Raw genomic sequence first — 17,315 nt, 5'->3', positions numbered from 1 at the left:
ACATTTATTAGCTATTAGCTGTTTTTTGTGTTTTCAGTACAGTTGCAGATGTGTAATGTGAAAGGGAATTGTTCTTGGTACACTTGAAAAGATGGAAGTGAACTCAGTACATTTCCAAGTGTACTCTGCACACATCCAGTGTGAAAGAGAAACGATCCAAGGTGGTTTCCACTGAAAAGCACCGAGCACACTTAGTAAGTGTACTGTACTTGGTACACTTACAAGTGTTCCCAGCATGAAAAGGGGATTACACCAGTTCTTGCCTCACTGCATTGGTTGCCGGTTAAGAGCAAGATTGATTTTAAAATGTTACTACTAACTTATAAGGCTCTAAATGGTTTGGCCCCAAGGTACATTTCTGAATTGTTAACAAGGTACCTTCCCACTAGTAACCTTTGAATTCAGGTATGTCAAGGATTCCAAAGGCTAAGCTTCATTCAATGGGCGACGGTGCATTTTCCTGTTTTGCGCCTAGGCTTTGGAATAATGTTCCAGAGGTGATCAACAATGCTAATACTGCTGTTGCTTTTAAAAACCAACTAAAAAGGCATTTCTATGTACAGGCATTTCATCATGGTTAGGCTTATGTCACTGTGCAATGTTTTATTTTATAATATGTTTTATTTGTAACTATATGCTGTGAATTTGTTGTTTGTACTTTGTTTAATTGTTTTTAGTATTATTGTTCTAAACTATACATTGCTTTGAGTGGTTGCATTTGACCGGGCTCTCTGCTCAGATGAGGACGCGCTTTCCAACGCTGCCTCATGGGGTGTCCGCGTTCTATCCGGATATGGAGGTTAAGAGGGAGCCTGAATTCCAGGCTGACACGACCCTAGTTCTAAGGCTGCCCACGCTTATGGGGCGTGTGGCGGCATACCTGCAGGACAGGTACCTCCTGGACAGCATAAACAGGGCCACGCCATTCCGTCTTTGGACCACATGACGTGGCTCCCCGAGCTCAACCTTTCACAGCGTTCCCCGATTTTATGGAGGAGATGCGTTCATCTTGGAACCGCAATGCTACAGCGCCGGCGTAATTGAGACATAGTTCTCCTCTGGCCTCGCTGGAAGAGGCGGAGAATCTGAGCCTGGCCAGTTTTCCTCCTGTGGAATTGTGGCCTTGGTTAAGGCTCCGCCGGTGGGAGGTATGCCCATGGACCCTGTGTGCCCCAACCTGCAGTGCAGGATAACGGACACACACTTCCGTAGAGCCTATGTGGCGGGAACCCAAAGTACCCGCCTAGCGAACATGTCCAGCATGCTCATTGCATACCTGGACTGAGTTTTGTGTGATGCCCCGCTACCAGAGCCAGTGGTCACAGAACTGTGACTTCTGTCTCACACGTTGCTCCAGATCTCTGGCCTGCAGGGTCAGACCATGGGCCGGAAGCTGGCGAGCCTAGTGGTCGTGTGCAGACAGCTGTGGTTGTCGCAGGCGCAGGTGCCTGACGCTGATAAGGCTGCGCTTTTGGAAGCTCCCAAATCTCCAGGCCACAATTTCAGTCCAGCAGTGGAGGAGATCCTTCAGAAGAGTCAATACATCTATACGCATACACATTTATTGATTGATTGATTTTAAAATGTTACTACTAACTTATAAGGCTCTAAATGGTTTGGCCCCAAGGTACATTTCTGAATTGTTAACAAGGTACCTTCCCACTAGTAACCTTTGAATTCAGGTATGTCAAGGATTCCAAAGGCTAAGCTTCATTCAATGGGCGACGGTGCATTTTCCTGTTTTGCGCCTAGGCTTTGGAATAATGTTCCAGAGGTGATCAACAATGCTAATACTGCTGTTGCTTTTAAAAACCAACTAAAAAGGCATTTCTATGTACAGGCATTTCATCATGGTTAGGCTTATGTCACTGTGCAATGTTTTATTTTATAATATGTTTTATTTGTAACTATATGCTGTGAATTTGTTGTTTGTACTTTGTTTAATTGTTTTTAGTATTATTGTTCTAAACTATACATTGCTTTGAGTGGTTGCATTTAGGCGCTATACAAAATAAAGATTATTATTATTATTATTATTATTATTATTATTATTATTATTATTATTATTATTATTATTATTATTATTATTAACACAGTATGCTTCCTTTAATACAACAAACTGCCCTAACATGTCCCCTAACATGAGAGCACTAAGATGTACCATAGCAAGTGTAATACAGCCCAGTGAAAGCATGGTACAGCATAGGTAGGCATTGTAAAGACCAGAGAGGTATGGTAAAGCATATTAAAAATCAATGCAAGCCTTGGTAAAGTATAGTTAATGCATAGCATAACCGTGGGAAAACTGCAAAATGACAGTGCAGGCTTACTATGGGGAACTTTTAAAAAGCAAGTAGCATTGCTTGAATGCTGCAATGAAACTGGGTCATATTCACAAAGCTCAAAGATTTTTGATTCAATTATATTTGTTTAAGAAACCAATGACAGCCTAGGTCTGCATCTTTAATGTCAAATGTTTAAAAAAATCAAACAAAAAAAAATATCACATTCACTAAGTGCTGATTAAGTGTTGCAGTGAAACAGTGAGCATGTCCAATTTAGTGCTGTTATATTGACTGTCATTGCTCCTCATCTCTTTCAGATTCTGGGGCAGTAGGATTTATAACGGTGTTGATTATGGTAAAGAGCCTGATAACTATACTGGAGTGGACCCGTCTGGGGAAGATTGTGCACAACTACAGCCAAAGAGGAATTCCAATGAGACCTGGTTTGATGCCTTGTGCACAAAACAATATAAAAGGATTTGTGAAACTAAGACAGTGATTGCCTAATAAGAGGATTATCAGGACAATAGGAAGTTAGGGTTGCTGAAGCACAAAGAAAGATTAGAAAGAATAGAAGAAGCTCAGTTCAGATAGACAAGCATGCAGGTCATCCCCCAACATTACCATATTAACCGTTTGATTCCCACATTATGAAAAAGCACAGATAACAATGAGCTGGTGGTTATTTGTATTTAATGTAGTCTGGCCTTGAGAACAGAATTGCATTGTTGTTCAGAAACAAAACTGAAACATAAGAATCTCAAAATGTAAAAGTGCATCTGAGACATAAAACTTACCTCAGGTAGTTTAGCAATGTGATCAGAATTTCAGTATTTATTTAAAACCACTGCACACATGCACCGAAGTGACTCGCTAACCCTGATCTCTTGTAAAATATATAAATATTGGATTCACCCAAATATAATGTGAAAGCTCTCTAGGAGGCTAGGAACAGTTATCATGTTCACCATGTAGAGTGGGACACACAGAAAGACACGATGAGTGCAGAAAGCTCCACATCTTGCATGAGGACCCTAACAACAAGATTGGAAGCCCTGTTCACACTTGTATCGGTAGGATACTAGTACAGTTTGTTTCATTATAGAATATACCGGTATGAATCCACTTTCTCTCCTAACTCATTTTCCAATACTGGTACAGAATCGATACAGCTGCGATATACCTGTCCACATTCATGTATGTTTAAATCAACAGTGTTCGGGTTCTGGACTTGTTTCCATGATGACCTCTGTCACATCTGTTAGTGGTGTTTTAGAGTGGCACTGCTCTTCAGTACCCTTTACCTCATAGTCATCATCACTTATTTAGTAGGAGATTATTTTGTCACTTATTTTGGCATTTTTGGTGCAGCCCATGATACGGGTATTGCTCACCGTAAAATGTAAAGCTGTTTAAAGTATTTAAACTTTAAAGCAAGACATGTGTGTGCTTCAGAATATTAACTTACCTGTATCACCGTGTCGGTTTACCTTTCCACACTTAAGCTGTTCCGAGTCCTAACGAAACAGTACCGGTACGAAACCTCTTTTGTGAGTTTCGTAACGATACAGTTACATCGATACGACAACAGTAAGAACTCCCGTCTGGACAGATGTTTCAGTATGGTTCCGCAACGATACCGGTATAAAAATGCTAGTGTGAACAGAGCAAAAGGATTAATCGTAATGATGGGTAGATTCAACTTGATTCCTCACAGGGAGGGGCCAGCCCTACCTAACTGATAGAAGCACACCCCCACAGACAGTCTGAATCAGCACATTGATGAAAGCACCAGCTGAAACGATGGTCTACTTGACTACTCCCAAATAACACACGAACAAGACTGTACATGGCAGCCATGAGCATTCAATACATGCTGACTGCACATCATTTATGTCTCCATGATTGCCTATTGAAGTCAGGGATGAAAACTTCTGAAGTAAAAACCATATTCAGAAACAACCGGTGTGTGTATGTTAGTGCTCACAGATTGTCGTGTCAAACTGAACAAGATTATGAGATCTGGGTTTCAATGTAATGTCTTACTAGTGCAATATTCTTCAGCAGTTTGATTAAACTATTGCTTTGGATATTCTTATCTTATATTTGTATTTTTTTTTTTAACTCTATAGAGCTGTCTGCATTGTATTTGGTTGTGATTCAACATATTTTGTATAAATATACTATATTATATATATATATATATATATATATATATATATATATATATATATATATATATATATATATATATATATATAGATAGATAGATAGATAGATAGATAGATAGATAGATAGATAGATAGATAGATAGATAGATATTATTGTGACTTAACTTTTTATTGTGTATTTAACTGTTAATGTTGCTGATCTAGAGCTGTGTAGAAGTCTATAGGAGAGAGAACTCCACTCAACACTGCAGAGCTGTATAGAGGTCTATAGGAAAGATAACTAAAGTAAGCAAGAATAATACAATATAGCGAAGCACAGTTTAGCATAATAAAGATAGTCATGAAATGTGGTAACGCTAATATGGATATATTTGAAGGAGGTGTATATATATACAATGCCTACAGTAAGAATTCACTGCTTGGACGTTTTCACAGTTTGTTGTGTTACAACCTGAAATCTTGATCCATTTAAATGTTTTTTTTTTTTTCCTCCGATTTACACAACTACTCAAAACTTTGAAGAGGCAAGATAATTTTTTTTGTGAAACAGGACTCAGTGAAAAATATAAAAAATGAAATGTCTTGGTTAGATAAGTATTCACCCATCTATGTCAATACTTTGGTAGAACCACCTTTGGCAGCAATTACAGCTGTGAGTCTTTTGGGGTAAGTCTCTACCAGGTTTGCACATCTGGATTGTGCAATGTTCGCCCATTGTTCTTGGCAAAATTGTTCAAGCTCTGTCAAGTTGGATGGGGATCGTTGGTGGACAGAAATCTTCAAGCCTTGCCACAGATTCTCAATTGAATTAAAGTCTTGGCTTTGACTGGGCCACTCTTGAACATTCACTTTCTTTTTATTAAGCCACTACAGCGTCTCTTTGGCTGTGTGCTTAGGGTCATTGTTCTGCTGAAAGGTGAATCTCCATCCCAGTCGTAGGTCTTTTGCAAACTGAAGCAGGTTTTCCTCAAGGATTTCCCTGTATTTACCTCCTTCCATTTTACCCTTTACCCTGACAAGCTTCCCAGTCCCTGCAGATGAAAAGCATCTCCATAGCATGATGCTGCCACCACCATGTTTCACAGTAGAGATGGTGTTACCTGGGTGATGTGCTGTGTTGGGTTTTTCCCAGACATAATGCTTTGCATTTAGGCCAAATAGTTAAATTGTTGTTTCATCGGACCACATAATCTTTTGCCACATCTTTTTAGAGTCTCTCATAAGCCTTTTTGCAAATTCTAAGCAGGCTTTTACATGGGCTTTTTCCAGAAATGGCTTCCTTCTTGCCACTCTTCCATAAAGGCCAGATTTGTGGAGTATCTGAGCTATTGTTGAGATATGGACAGTTTCTCCCATCTCAGTCATGGAATGCTGTAGGTCTTTCAGGGTTGTCATTGACCTCTTGATGGCTTCTCTGACCAATGCCCTTTTTACCTAGCTGCTCAGTTTGGGAGAACGGTCTGCTCTAAGGAGATTCTGGGTTGTGCAGTATAACTTCCACTTCTTAATGATTGACTTGACTGTGGTCTAAGGGCTATTCAATGCCTTTGAAATCTTTTTATACCCTCCCCTGATCTGTGCCTTTCCACAACTCTATCCCAGAGATGTTTTGGAAGCTCTTTGGTCTTCATGGTAGTATCTTTGCTTTGAATGCACTACCCAACTGTGAGACCTTACAGAGACAGTGTACTTAATCTGAAATCATGTGAACCACTTTTATTGCACACAGATGGTCTTCATTTAACTTGTTGTGTGAATTCTGAAGGTAACTGGTTGCACTTGAGCTTATTTAGAAGTGTCATAGCAAAGGCGAATACTTATCTAATGAAGACTTTTCAGGTTTTTATTTTTAATTGATTTATTTTTTCACTTCCTCATTTTTTTCACACACTGAAAGTGTTTAGTAGGTTGTGTAAATCAAGGGAAAAAAATGCTTCAAGATTTCAGGTTGTAACTCAACAAACTGAAAATATCCAAGGGGTTGAATACTTCCTATAGGAACTGTATATTTAAAGGAGGTATAACTGCAGTGTACAAAAATGAAAACATGTTTTGGGATGTACACAAAAGTTTAAGTGACTCAGTGCAATGTTACTGTACTCTGACTAGTGAAAAGTTCAGGAGAGTAAGTAAATAGAAGAGGTCTTCGAGTTAATGTGGGGGGAAAAAGCTGTAACTATAGAATTACGGGTAATCGGGATATGATGTCTAAAATTTACACTTAATTTTTAATACCGAAAGTTTACAGGAAACTGCAGCCATGAATAAGTTAATAGTTTAAGTAATCACAAGTAATATGTATGCACAGATGCCACAAAGACGGCTGCAATGGGTGACGTCAAACCAGAAACAGGAACTGACTCAGAACACGGGTTTTGGAATGGTGAAGGCACCGATGCGCAGTTTAATAATTAAACTGAAATATAAACTGAAATAAAAGGTTTCTAACAAAAACAGAACACTGCATGTGATGCCAAAATAAACAGACAAACAAAATGATTAAACAGTAACAAAACAGGTTGGAGGAATGCTACACAAAACAAGTACGGTGCTGGTGCTTCCTGCACTCATAGCAATTGATCTTTATAGTTACGCTTCTCCTCTCTCACAGTCTGAACACACAACCCCGAGTGAGTGAAAACATACTGCTTTTGTGCAGCTCTACCGACACTCGATTTCTAATCAATCATTCAATTGGAGTTGCGGTACAACTGCACGTGAATTAATAAAGTGCATTTCCCCGTGCTCGCATATTATTACATATTTCTTGCACGTGAAGTGCTGTGCAATCCTCGTGCCTAAATACAAATATACATTTTAAACACTCGTGTTACACACACCCGTTTATATCCCGAGTACCAATGACTATACACCAACATTAACACACAACATACAACACAAAATACACACAGGGGCGGGGCACTTTGCCACATATACCTCCCCTTTTGCAAAGCACACACGGCATCAATGGCCACCTCCCCATTTAAAATCCCAAAAGTCTCGCTCAATGTCCTGGGCCAAGAACAGGGACTTTAAGGGGTTGATGGGTGGCAATGTTGCCAGTAGCCAGGCTACTACTGGCCATGCTGTCAGCAGACGTGCTGACAATGGGGTGAATCTCTCCTTCCACTGTACCACTGGCAGCGGAAATTCTGCCAATGTTGAGGCTATCAGCAGATGTGCTGACACCTCCCAGACTGACTCCTTCAGACAGGGCAAGTCCAGCGGCGGAAAAGCTGCTAGGGTTGGTGGTCTCCAGACCTCTCCCAAGACGTCCAGCAGCGAAACTACTGCGAGGGAAGGTGGTCTCCTGACCTCTCCCCCCTTCATAGCCGGCAGCTCCCTCTGGGGGGACTCCAGCCCCCAGAACTCTGACCTCTCCACCATTTTTCACAGCTGGCAGCTCCCTCTGGTGGGGCTTCGGCCACATTGACCTGTGCGGCCAAGCAGAGCTGACGGTGACCCCTGGGGAAGCAGTTCCGGTAACCCCAGGTGAAGAGCCAGCAGTTCCACGCGATGCGGAGCAACAGGCAACCCCAGGCGATGTCAGGCAGGCTTCCTTGGGTAAAGCAAGACAGCCATCCTTGGGCAAAGTGAGGCAGGGAGTCAGGACAAGCTGGGGTGTGGGTTTTGGCCCTCTTCTCATCCACTGCAGCAGGGCGGTTCTTCCATGTGCTTCCCTCAGCGGCCTATGCAAGGGCTGCTGAGGACCGCCAGCATCTAGTCCTGTTCATTCTGGTGAAGGGAGAGGCAGCTCCTGATCTTCTCCCCCTGATGGTGATGGAGGCACAGGCAGCTCCAGCTCCTCTCCTTGTGTTGGGGTGGGGAAGTAATACCAGCAGGCATTCATCCTCTGATGGTGGAGAGGGACCCAACAGGAATTCACCCTCTTCTGGTAGACGGGGACCCAGCAGGCATTCACCCTCTGCTCCTGGCGGTGGCGAAGGCAGAGACAGCTCCTGCTGCTCTTCTCCTGACGACGGTGGAGGTGGTGGAGTCATATGGTGTCCTGACGATGGAGGTGGGAGCATCGTGTTGTGTACCCGTGTTACAGAGGACTGGTGCAGCTCTCCCTCACTTGCAGTGGACTGACATGGCTCTCCCTCCTGCTCTGGAGACAGCGGTGGGACCTCTCCCTCTGGCGCTGTAGACGGCAGCAACGGCTTCTCTCCTTGTAGCGCTGGAGATGGCTCCTCTCCCTCTGGCTCTGGAGGTGAAACCAGCAGGCATTCTTCCTCTGCTGATGTAGATGGGAGCTGCAAGTAGTATCCCTTCAGCCCAATGAGGATGCAGGTAGGTGTGGCTCCTCCCACTTGGAATACAACCTGCTGGGGCAGTCCCATATCAGCAGCCAAGTAGTTGCTCACCACAGCTGCCGGGTTCACAAAGGGCATTAGGTAGAAATGTTGTTCCTAGCGTTTCCAACATTCCCCATCTCTGGCCCACAGCAGGTCAACAACCAGTGGGAGGTCCTCCCCCCTCCACTCCGGGTCCGACACCCAGTGCAGCATCTCCTCAGAAGACGGGAAAGGCTCTGTCTCCTCCCTCCTGGGCTCTAGTTCCTCCTCTTCATAACTGCAGAAGGGACAGCATGAAAAGTGATGTCCCTGTTCACAGAGGGGGCACATTGGCGACGGCTGGTTGTATCGCCCTGGTCTCCTAGCCTTCAAGTGGAACTCCTCTGTGTCCTCCTCCTCCTCCTGCAGTTGCTGCTGCCAGTTTCCTCTCCCGCTTCTTCCCATTTCTTTATTATTATTCATTTATTTTTTGTAATCCAAAAACACTTTGTTTTTTTCCCCTCCACACAAAAAAAAACATACAACAGTCTTTTTTTTCCCCCCCAAAAAACTGCTGTCCCTGTTCTGGTCTCTGAATGGAGGCATGGGTTCAATTCCCACTACTGACACCGCGTGTCACAAAGATGGCTGAAGTGGTTGACGTCAGACCAGAAACAGGAACTGACTCAGAACACAGGTTTTGGAATGGTGAAGGCGCCGATGCACAGTTTAAAAATTAAACAGACAGAAAATAAAAGGTTTGTAACAAAAACAGCACATGGCACATGAGGCCAAAATAAATAGACAAACCCTGAGTAGACAATAACAAAACAGGGTGGACAAATGCTACACAAAACAAGTACGATGCTGGTGCTTCCAGCACTCATAGCATTGATATTTATAGTTACGCTTCTCCTCTCTCTCTCTCTCTCTCTCTCCCTCCCATTCTCCACTCCCGAACACACAACCCCGAGTGAGTGAAAACATGCTGCTTTTATGCAGCTGACAGAGACTCGAATGCTAATCAATCATTCAATTGGAGTCGTGGTACAACTACACGAGAATTAATAAAGTGCAATTCCCCGTGCTCACATATTATTACATTTTACTTGCACGTGAAATGCTGTGAGATACGATCGATGTCCACCATATCCAGCTCCCTGTAACGGAGGAGGAGCTCTGGAAGGAGATGGCCTGACTTTGGACCAAAAAGCTAGGTTGGATGACTTGTTACAGCACTGGAGGGGAGTGTTCACGGCTCATGACAAGGACTTCGGATGAACGAATGACATCCTCCAAAATATCCCTACGGGAGGATCCCTCCCATCCTGCGAACGTAACAGACTGATCCCCCCTAGTTTCTACCAGGAGTTGAGGACCTTGCTCCAAAATATGATCGACCAGGGAGTTGTGAAAGTAATAGACAGTAGTAGTAGGAAGCTTAATGCCCTTACACATAAGGATGCCTACCCCCTGGCTCACATAGAGGAGTCCTCGACAACACTTACGAAGGCAGAGTGGTACTCTACGTTGGACTTGGCCAGCGGATACTGGCAGGTCGAGATCGACCACCACGACCAGGAAAAGACTGCATTCACTAGCCCCCTCGAAGTCTATGAGTTCAAACAGATTCCCTTTGGGTTGTGTCATGCCCAGGCTACCTTTCAAAGGCTAATGCATTGTTGTTTGGGAGGTCAGGTAAATTATCCCCTGTTAATTTACCTAGACGATGTGATTATATATTTTGATGCTCATCTTCTCCACCTCCAACAAGTATTTCGGAACCTGTGGGAACATGGGTTGAAGCTTCAGCCCAAGAAGTACAAGCTGTTTCATTTGAGGCATCGGGTGAGTCAAGCGGGAATATCTACTGACCCAGAGAAGTTAGCGGTAATGCACGATTGGCTCCCACCCTCAACAGTATGTCTTGCTCGTTTTTAGAATTTTATGGGCTACTACAGAAGATTTATCCTAGCCTTTGCCAAAATCGCCGCTACTCTATATGTGCTTTTGAATGGGACTGCTGATTTGGGGAAGAAAATGGCATTTTGGAATGGAATGCCCAGTTCCAATCTGCTTTTGAAGTGCTTGCGATTGCCCCTATTTTGGCCTATAATGATTTTACTCTCCCCTTTCTGGTATATATGGAGCCAGTTTAGATGGTTTGGGGTATTGTTAGCACAATAGAGTAATATCATATGCTAGTAGGAGCCAACATCCAGCCGAAAGGAACGATCAGAACTACAGTTCTTTTAAACTGGGATTACTGGTGGTCACTGAGAAATTTAAGGATTATTTGTAGGGGGGGTCAACTTTACTGTGTTCACTGATAACAACCCATTGGTCCATCTAGATACAGCCAAGTTGGGTACCACGGAACAGCGGTGGGTGGCCGAGTTAGTTAGCTTCTCCTTTGATGTAAAGTTTCGCCCTGGAATTGCTAATCGCAAATGGCTAATGGCTGTCCTTTCTAGACTGATGGGGGAGCAGGAAGCAGATGTTACCCCAGTACAGGTACCGCTGCAGGAGGATAAAGGGATACCCCCGCCTAGTGGAGAAACGGAAGAACAGGACCTGGACTTCCCATGGTATACGTGGCAACAGTAGGACCCTGCAGTACAGAGGGTTCAGATGTGATGGCAACAGGGGACCCAGACAGAGACCTCGGCTTGTGTAGCGGCACCATTGGAAGCCCACAGGCTATTACAAGAATGGATCCAGTTACAAATGGAAGGAATGGAGAGCTGGGAATGCAGACTGTGGTCCCCTGCAACCAGGGACAACTAGTCTGGAAGAGGTACCACAAGTCTTTTGGACACGTTGCCAGCACACAGTTTTACTGGTACGGCATGAGTGAAGATGTTAAGCGCTGGACGGCGGAATGCCCCTACTATGGCTGTAATAAGGCCCTACATGAGGTGAGAGCTCCTTTTGTTCCTATTTACATTTCATACCCGATGAGGTTATAGCCATTGACTATTTGTCATTTGGATGCAACAGTGATACTTACCCTTATGTACTGGTGATGGTGGAATTGTCTCCAGATTTGCTTGTGCAGAGTCTACGAGAGACCAGACTGCACACACTACTGTTGAAGCATTATGGAGAACCATCATTCAACCCTTTGGGTGCCCGGAATGCATCCATTCCAACCGGGGCCCACTGTTCGAGTCCGAATTAATTCAAGGGCTGAGTAGTTTGTATGGCTGTAGGAAAAGCCTCACTACATCATATCACCCACAGGGTAACGCAGCTTGCGAGAGACTGAATCAGACTTCTTTCTTTGTTGGCTTCCCTTAAGGAGGGGGAACAAGATTTTTGGGCTGCAAGGTAGCCAGAACTCATACATGCTAATAATAACTCTGTTCAAGTAGTATAGGGCTGACACCATTCTTCATAATGTTTGGGCACCATGCCCGCCTGCCAGTGAACGTGATGATTGGGGTAATCTCGATGGAAACATGCCAGACCTTACCGTGGTGGGTACATTCCCACCACAAGATGCTGGAGCGGACATACCACACAGTGTGAGGGAACGTACAAAGACTACAATCGACAGACTCAGAACACCCCCTTACTACCAGGGGAGCGAGTCCTGGTAAGGAACTTCCACTGCCGTGCAAGGGTGAAGTTGGCACCTTGTTGGAACCCTAACCCTTTTTTAGTTATTGCACCTTTAGGCAAAGGCTGTACTGTAATATTGAGTGCGACGGAGCATCAAAAGGTACTGGAAAAGATCATTCATCGGAACAATTTAAGAGCTTGCCCATGGCATGTAAGTCACCCCGAAACCCCTGAGATACCTCAATACCCCCAGCTGCCTGAAATAGTTGGTGTGAGACCTTTCTTTATGGCTAGTTCATATCTGGATGGGCTCACAACCTTGATGAGTTCATTATCACAATTTAGAAAGGTGAAACTTATAACATACACAACTTTTGCTAAATCATTCAGATTTTATTCTGTATACCTATTATTTTTACCATAAGAAATTACATTATTTTAGACACCAAATATGTTGAGTTGCAACTTTTGTTAGACATCGCAAACAGTTTCATTTTCTTAGGGATTTAATACCTGGGTTATTCTGTGCATGTTAGGAAGTTTAAGAATAAAAATGCTTGCATCTTGTAATGATTTTAAAGCAAGAATGATATTAAATTGCTTCAAATCTCTTGTTTTCTTTTAAGCTGATTTAAAGTACTTTGTTTTTTTCCTTTTTCTTTTGCATTAATGTAGAATTTGTGCTGTCTCACTTCTCCCACGCTACTCCACTGCTCCACTCACTCCACTGGCTCCAGATCATTGATGTGTTTTGTATTTGCTCTTATTAGAACTGAAGTCATTGTATTTTGCATCTTGCTCTTAGTTGTACTGTAGTTCTTGTTATGTATTTTATTTTGTATACAACAATAAGTTGCCCTAAGTAAGGGCACCTGCTAATAAATAAATAAAGAAGAAGAAGAAGAAGAAGAAGAAGAAGAAGAAGAAGAAGAAGAAGAAGAAGAAGAAGAAGAAGAAGAAGAAGAAGAAGAAGAAGAAGGTATGGATCTCTTTAAAGGTATGCTTGTTTTATTGCAGTGCTTCCTCAATCTGTGAATGTGTGGGCTGTTACTCAATTATACCGGGTTCAAGCACTGTACAAGCAGCAAGACCACAATGTTATATCAATGGGACCCCTTGTGATGTTTGTTTTATCACAATGTGATGTGTCCTGTTAGAATCACAGGTTTACAAATCAAATCGAAACATGTTATTTATATAACACCTTTCTTACAAATAGTATCTCAAAGCACTGTACAACACTATACAAAAGGAAGATATATATTAAACTAAAAAAGAAACCAAGATCAAATGTTAAAACAGTTGTATAATATAATGTGAAAAATACATTTAAAAGCAAAAAAACATTTTAAAACACAGTATAAAAAAGTTTATTTTAAAAAAGCTAAACCGTAAAAGTATGTTTTTCATTTTGACTTTAAACCATCAACTCTCTCTCCATCCCTTTTTGTGCATAATTGTCTTTTTAAAAATATATTTTAGTGTGTCCAGTTCTTTTACCCCACGATTTTCTGCCCAATTAGGAATGTCCAATTAGTTTCCCCTCGCGGCAGCACCTCCTCACACAGTTTAGGAGATTTGAAGGTTCAGTGATCATCCTCCGATCCAACGACCCCAGCCAGCTTCCTTTTTGAAAAAGATAATTAAATTATATTAATAATTTCTCAAAATATATTATCAATCTCACAAAGTATGTCTTTTGATTGTATTTTTTATTTTATTTGGTGTGTACAATTATTATTTTCTCCTGATTTTCTTCCAATTTGGAATGCCCAGTAACTCTCCCCTCATGCTCAATTCCCCACATGCCTCAGGAGACCAGAAGGTTCATTGGGTGTCTGATCCCACGACCAAGCCACCTTTTTCATCCAGGAACTCGAGAGCGGATGTCAGCGAGCTACCGACCACTGGTAAGTAAAGCCCAGCCCTGCAGGTGTCTGACTTTTATCTCACTGGGTGTCTGGCCAGCAGGGTTACTGTAGTGCAATGAGGAGAAACAGTCCCTGATGGTTTTGCCTTCCTAACCCACAGGAGTGCCAGAGCCAATACAATGCTACCTTTGGAGTCCCGGCAATCCCAACATTAAAACAAACTAAAAAAAAAAAAAATTAAATGTTGGTATTGGGGATGGGTAACCTGATCCCATAAACTCGCCCTACTACAAACACAACAAGCCCTGGATCACATACCCGGCAATCTCAGCTCTGCCGATCCCAGTATTCACGTGGCCATCCCAGTTCTGAGGATCCCGAGTCACACACAAGGTGACATGTTGTTGTTTACCATGGTCTTGTTTTCTCTCACTTTTAGGTTTTAAGCTGGGCATCACTGTCATTGAAACTTTTTTGAGCTGAATGCTGTTCCTTCGAGATGGATATAACTGCAGGCTTGGAGACTTTGCTCGTGGTGTCATGGGGTTGTGGCTCAATAGGCATGACAGAAATAAAATCAACAGCCGCACGCGATGTTTTTCAGACCAACTGGATAAGAAAGGGGTGATGAATGTGATACTTTTAAATTCGTCCCATGTGTTGAACAAAGCACATTATTAATTAAGAAAAGTTGTGAATGACCTTTAAGGCCTAATTTGAGAAACTTTTAATGTAAGGACAATCATATATAAATCGTATATATATATATACATATTAATATATATATATATATATATATATATATATATATATATATATATATATATATGGGACTTGTTTGTATAATTGAATTATAACATATGAAATTGTATACTATGACATTTTGCAGTAATACAGTATGTGCTGTGCAGTAAATACCAGAGACGACACGTCAATATGGTCATCTTCTCCCGACTTATCGAGTAGAAGTTGGGATGGTTACATTTGTAAAACTTATATTATATATAATCAAATATACACATGTGTCCGGTAAAGAAAGCCCATTTTATCATACATTTTTATATACTTTATTATTATAATATATGAAATAATATATATATATCATATATATTATAGCATATATATATATTACAGCACTATATATATATATATATATATATATATATATATATATATATATATATATATATATATATATAATACACCCTTACAAGAGGTACAATTGATGTGTAAAGCTGAACAATATTTATAATGTTTAATACATTCATAAATTACATTGCTACAAATAGAGGGGGTAAATGCTTACAACTATATGCACATTTCTATACATTGTGATATGTAAACTTTTCACGACAACTATATCGCTCACAAGCACGACTGATTTACTCCACATGTGTAGTAGGACTTTTTCTAGTTATCTGTAGTAATTACCCTTCAATGTGCAGTATTAATTTGATTTATTTTTATTTGTCAATCATGAATGTGCAGGAATTGTATCGAACTGTGATAAGATCAGTGAGCCCAGTGAATGTTGTCTTGTAATATGAGCTGTCAAGTGTAATTCTATCAGCCTATTGTAACTTTGGCATCTTACTGTCTCTCCCTTTTGACAGCAGGTATCTGCTGTGATTTACTTTGAGAGTCAATCAAGTTGCACAGGGGAGGGGGATGGGTGTAGAAAGTTAAAGCTAACATGCTTAAGATGAGGGATGGGTAATGGCGGAATATCAACAAATAAAAAATAATTAAAAGACCCGATTTCATAGGAAGTTGATTCTAAATGACTTTTTAGTGAAAGTAATGTCCACCAGAATATTGGAAAAGAAGCTGTGCATGAAGCCTTATTTCCAGGGATATTAGATATTTCTTAAGGCTGTGGCTTTTGGTGTGATCAATATTTATTGGTATTTTTAATAAAATTTCGGGAGGAGGGTCAGACACAAATCTCTGCGTCACAAATTGAATCATTCAATTTATATATTAGCTATTTTAAGACTGTTAGCACTATAAATACCCTTTTCACTTTCCTCTCAGTTGCGTTTTGATTTCATGGTAAATACACGCATCACAGTCAATATTCTGGTTTATTCCGTTTCATCAGATGATGATCTGTTTGCAGTTTTCTCGGAGCCGAGATCCACTCAACCAGTTCAACCAACCATTCCTGGGCCAACTCCATGGCAACCTAGGTCGGCGGTATTTCCCACTCCAAACTTCTCCACCCAGATGTCTGCTTCTCCTGGCTGCCATAGCTCCCGCCTGGCCACTCGTTCCTCCACAACTCCTGACATCAGAGACTGGACGATCCCCAGGCTCCAGCATTATCTTCGTAGCAACAACATCACATTTAAATATACAGCATGTAAGGAAAATGTTTACTTTATTTCTCTCCACTCTGCAGCATCATTCCCGTTGCAGGTGCTATGACGTAAGTACAGCTCGTTGCTTTCCAGGTCGCTTCCAGTGTTGCCAAGTCTCACGACAAAGCAAGCCCAACCCATGCCATTGTGGGTGTTTCTACAAATTCCAACCCATGACTCTCAAGAATCAAGCCCAATTCAGCTTATTAAGCGGACTTGAAAAACCTCGCCCTGCAACGACTGCATCTCCAAGAAGCGCGTCTACATCCAGAAAACTCTGAAGACGGGACCACAGCGCCTGTCAATCAAAGGCTCATTCAGCAGTTCTCTTCCAATTTGAAAATAGCCATCAACTAATGAGTACTGCCGTCAGGTGATAGGATTATGCTGATCTTAATATAAAAGCTGCCTTTAGGCCTCCTTAGCTCCAATGTCAACGCCCCTCCCCTCGGGTGCTGAATGACTATGTAGAGCGTAGGAAGCTCAGCCTCTTTTACTTTCAGCCTTGATCAGGATTGAACGTAGCTATACTGTTGTTCTTACAACTCTCTTTTATTATTTAATTCAGTGTCTGTACCGTCCGTTGCCTTAATTGAGCATGGGAAGCTGGCGGTTGTCCCTTCCCTGGATTTATTTCACTGAATCTGTAGTTTTAAGTTCGCTGAGCATGGGCCACAAATCACCGGGCTTGGTTGGTTTTTGGCACCCACTTTAGCTCTCGTATTAGACGTGCCGGCTGGCACTGCCCTTTAAGGACTCGGCTGAGTAGCTTGTTCGAGCATTCTCA

General features: G+C 42.0%; 1 protein-coding gene across 3 annotated transcripts in view; it reads left to right on the top strand.

The window, feature by feature from the left end:
- The window catches only part of LOC121326071 (C-type lectin domain family 4 member A-like), a 39,942-nt gene extending 35,984 nt beyond the window's left edge, over nt 1-3,958 (top strand). For all 3 annotated transcript variants that reach the window (XM_041269223.1, XM_041269224.1, XM_041269222.1), the window contains one exon: nt 2,603-3,958. In XM_041269223.1, coding sequence (XP_041125157.1) covers nt 2,603-2,792 — 190 coding nt within the window. In that variant the 3' untranslated portion in view covers nt 2,793-3,958. The remainder of the gene's footprint in view (nt 1-2,602) is intronic.
- The last annotated feature ends 13,357 nt before the right edge of the window (nt 3,959-17,315 follow it).

Source organism: Polyodon spathula, chromosome 13 (genome assembly GCF_017654505.1).
Source record: "Polyodon spathula isolate WHYD16114869_AA chromosome 13, ASM1765450v1, whole genome shotgun sequence".
In the NCBI taxonomy this organism is placed as follows: Eukaryota; Metazoa; Chordata; class Actinopteri; order Acipenseriformes; family Polyodontidae; genus Polyodon; species Polyodon spathula.
This window is presented reverse-complemented; position numbering and strand designations above follow the sequence as displayed.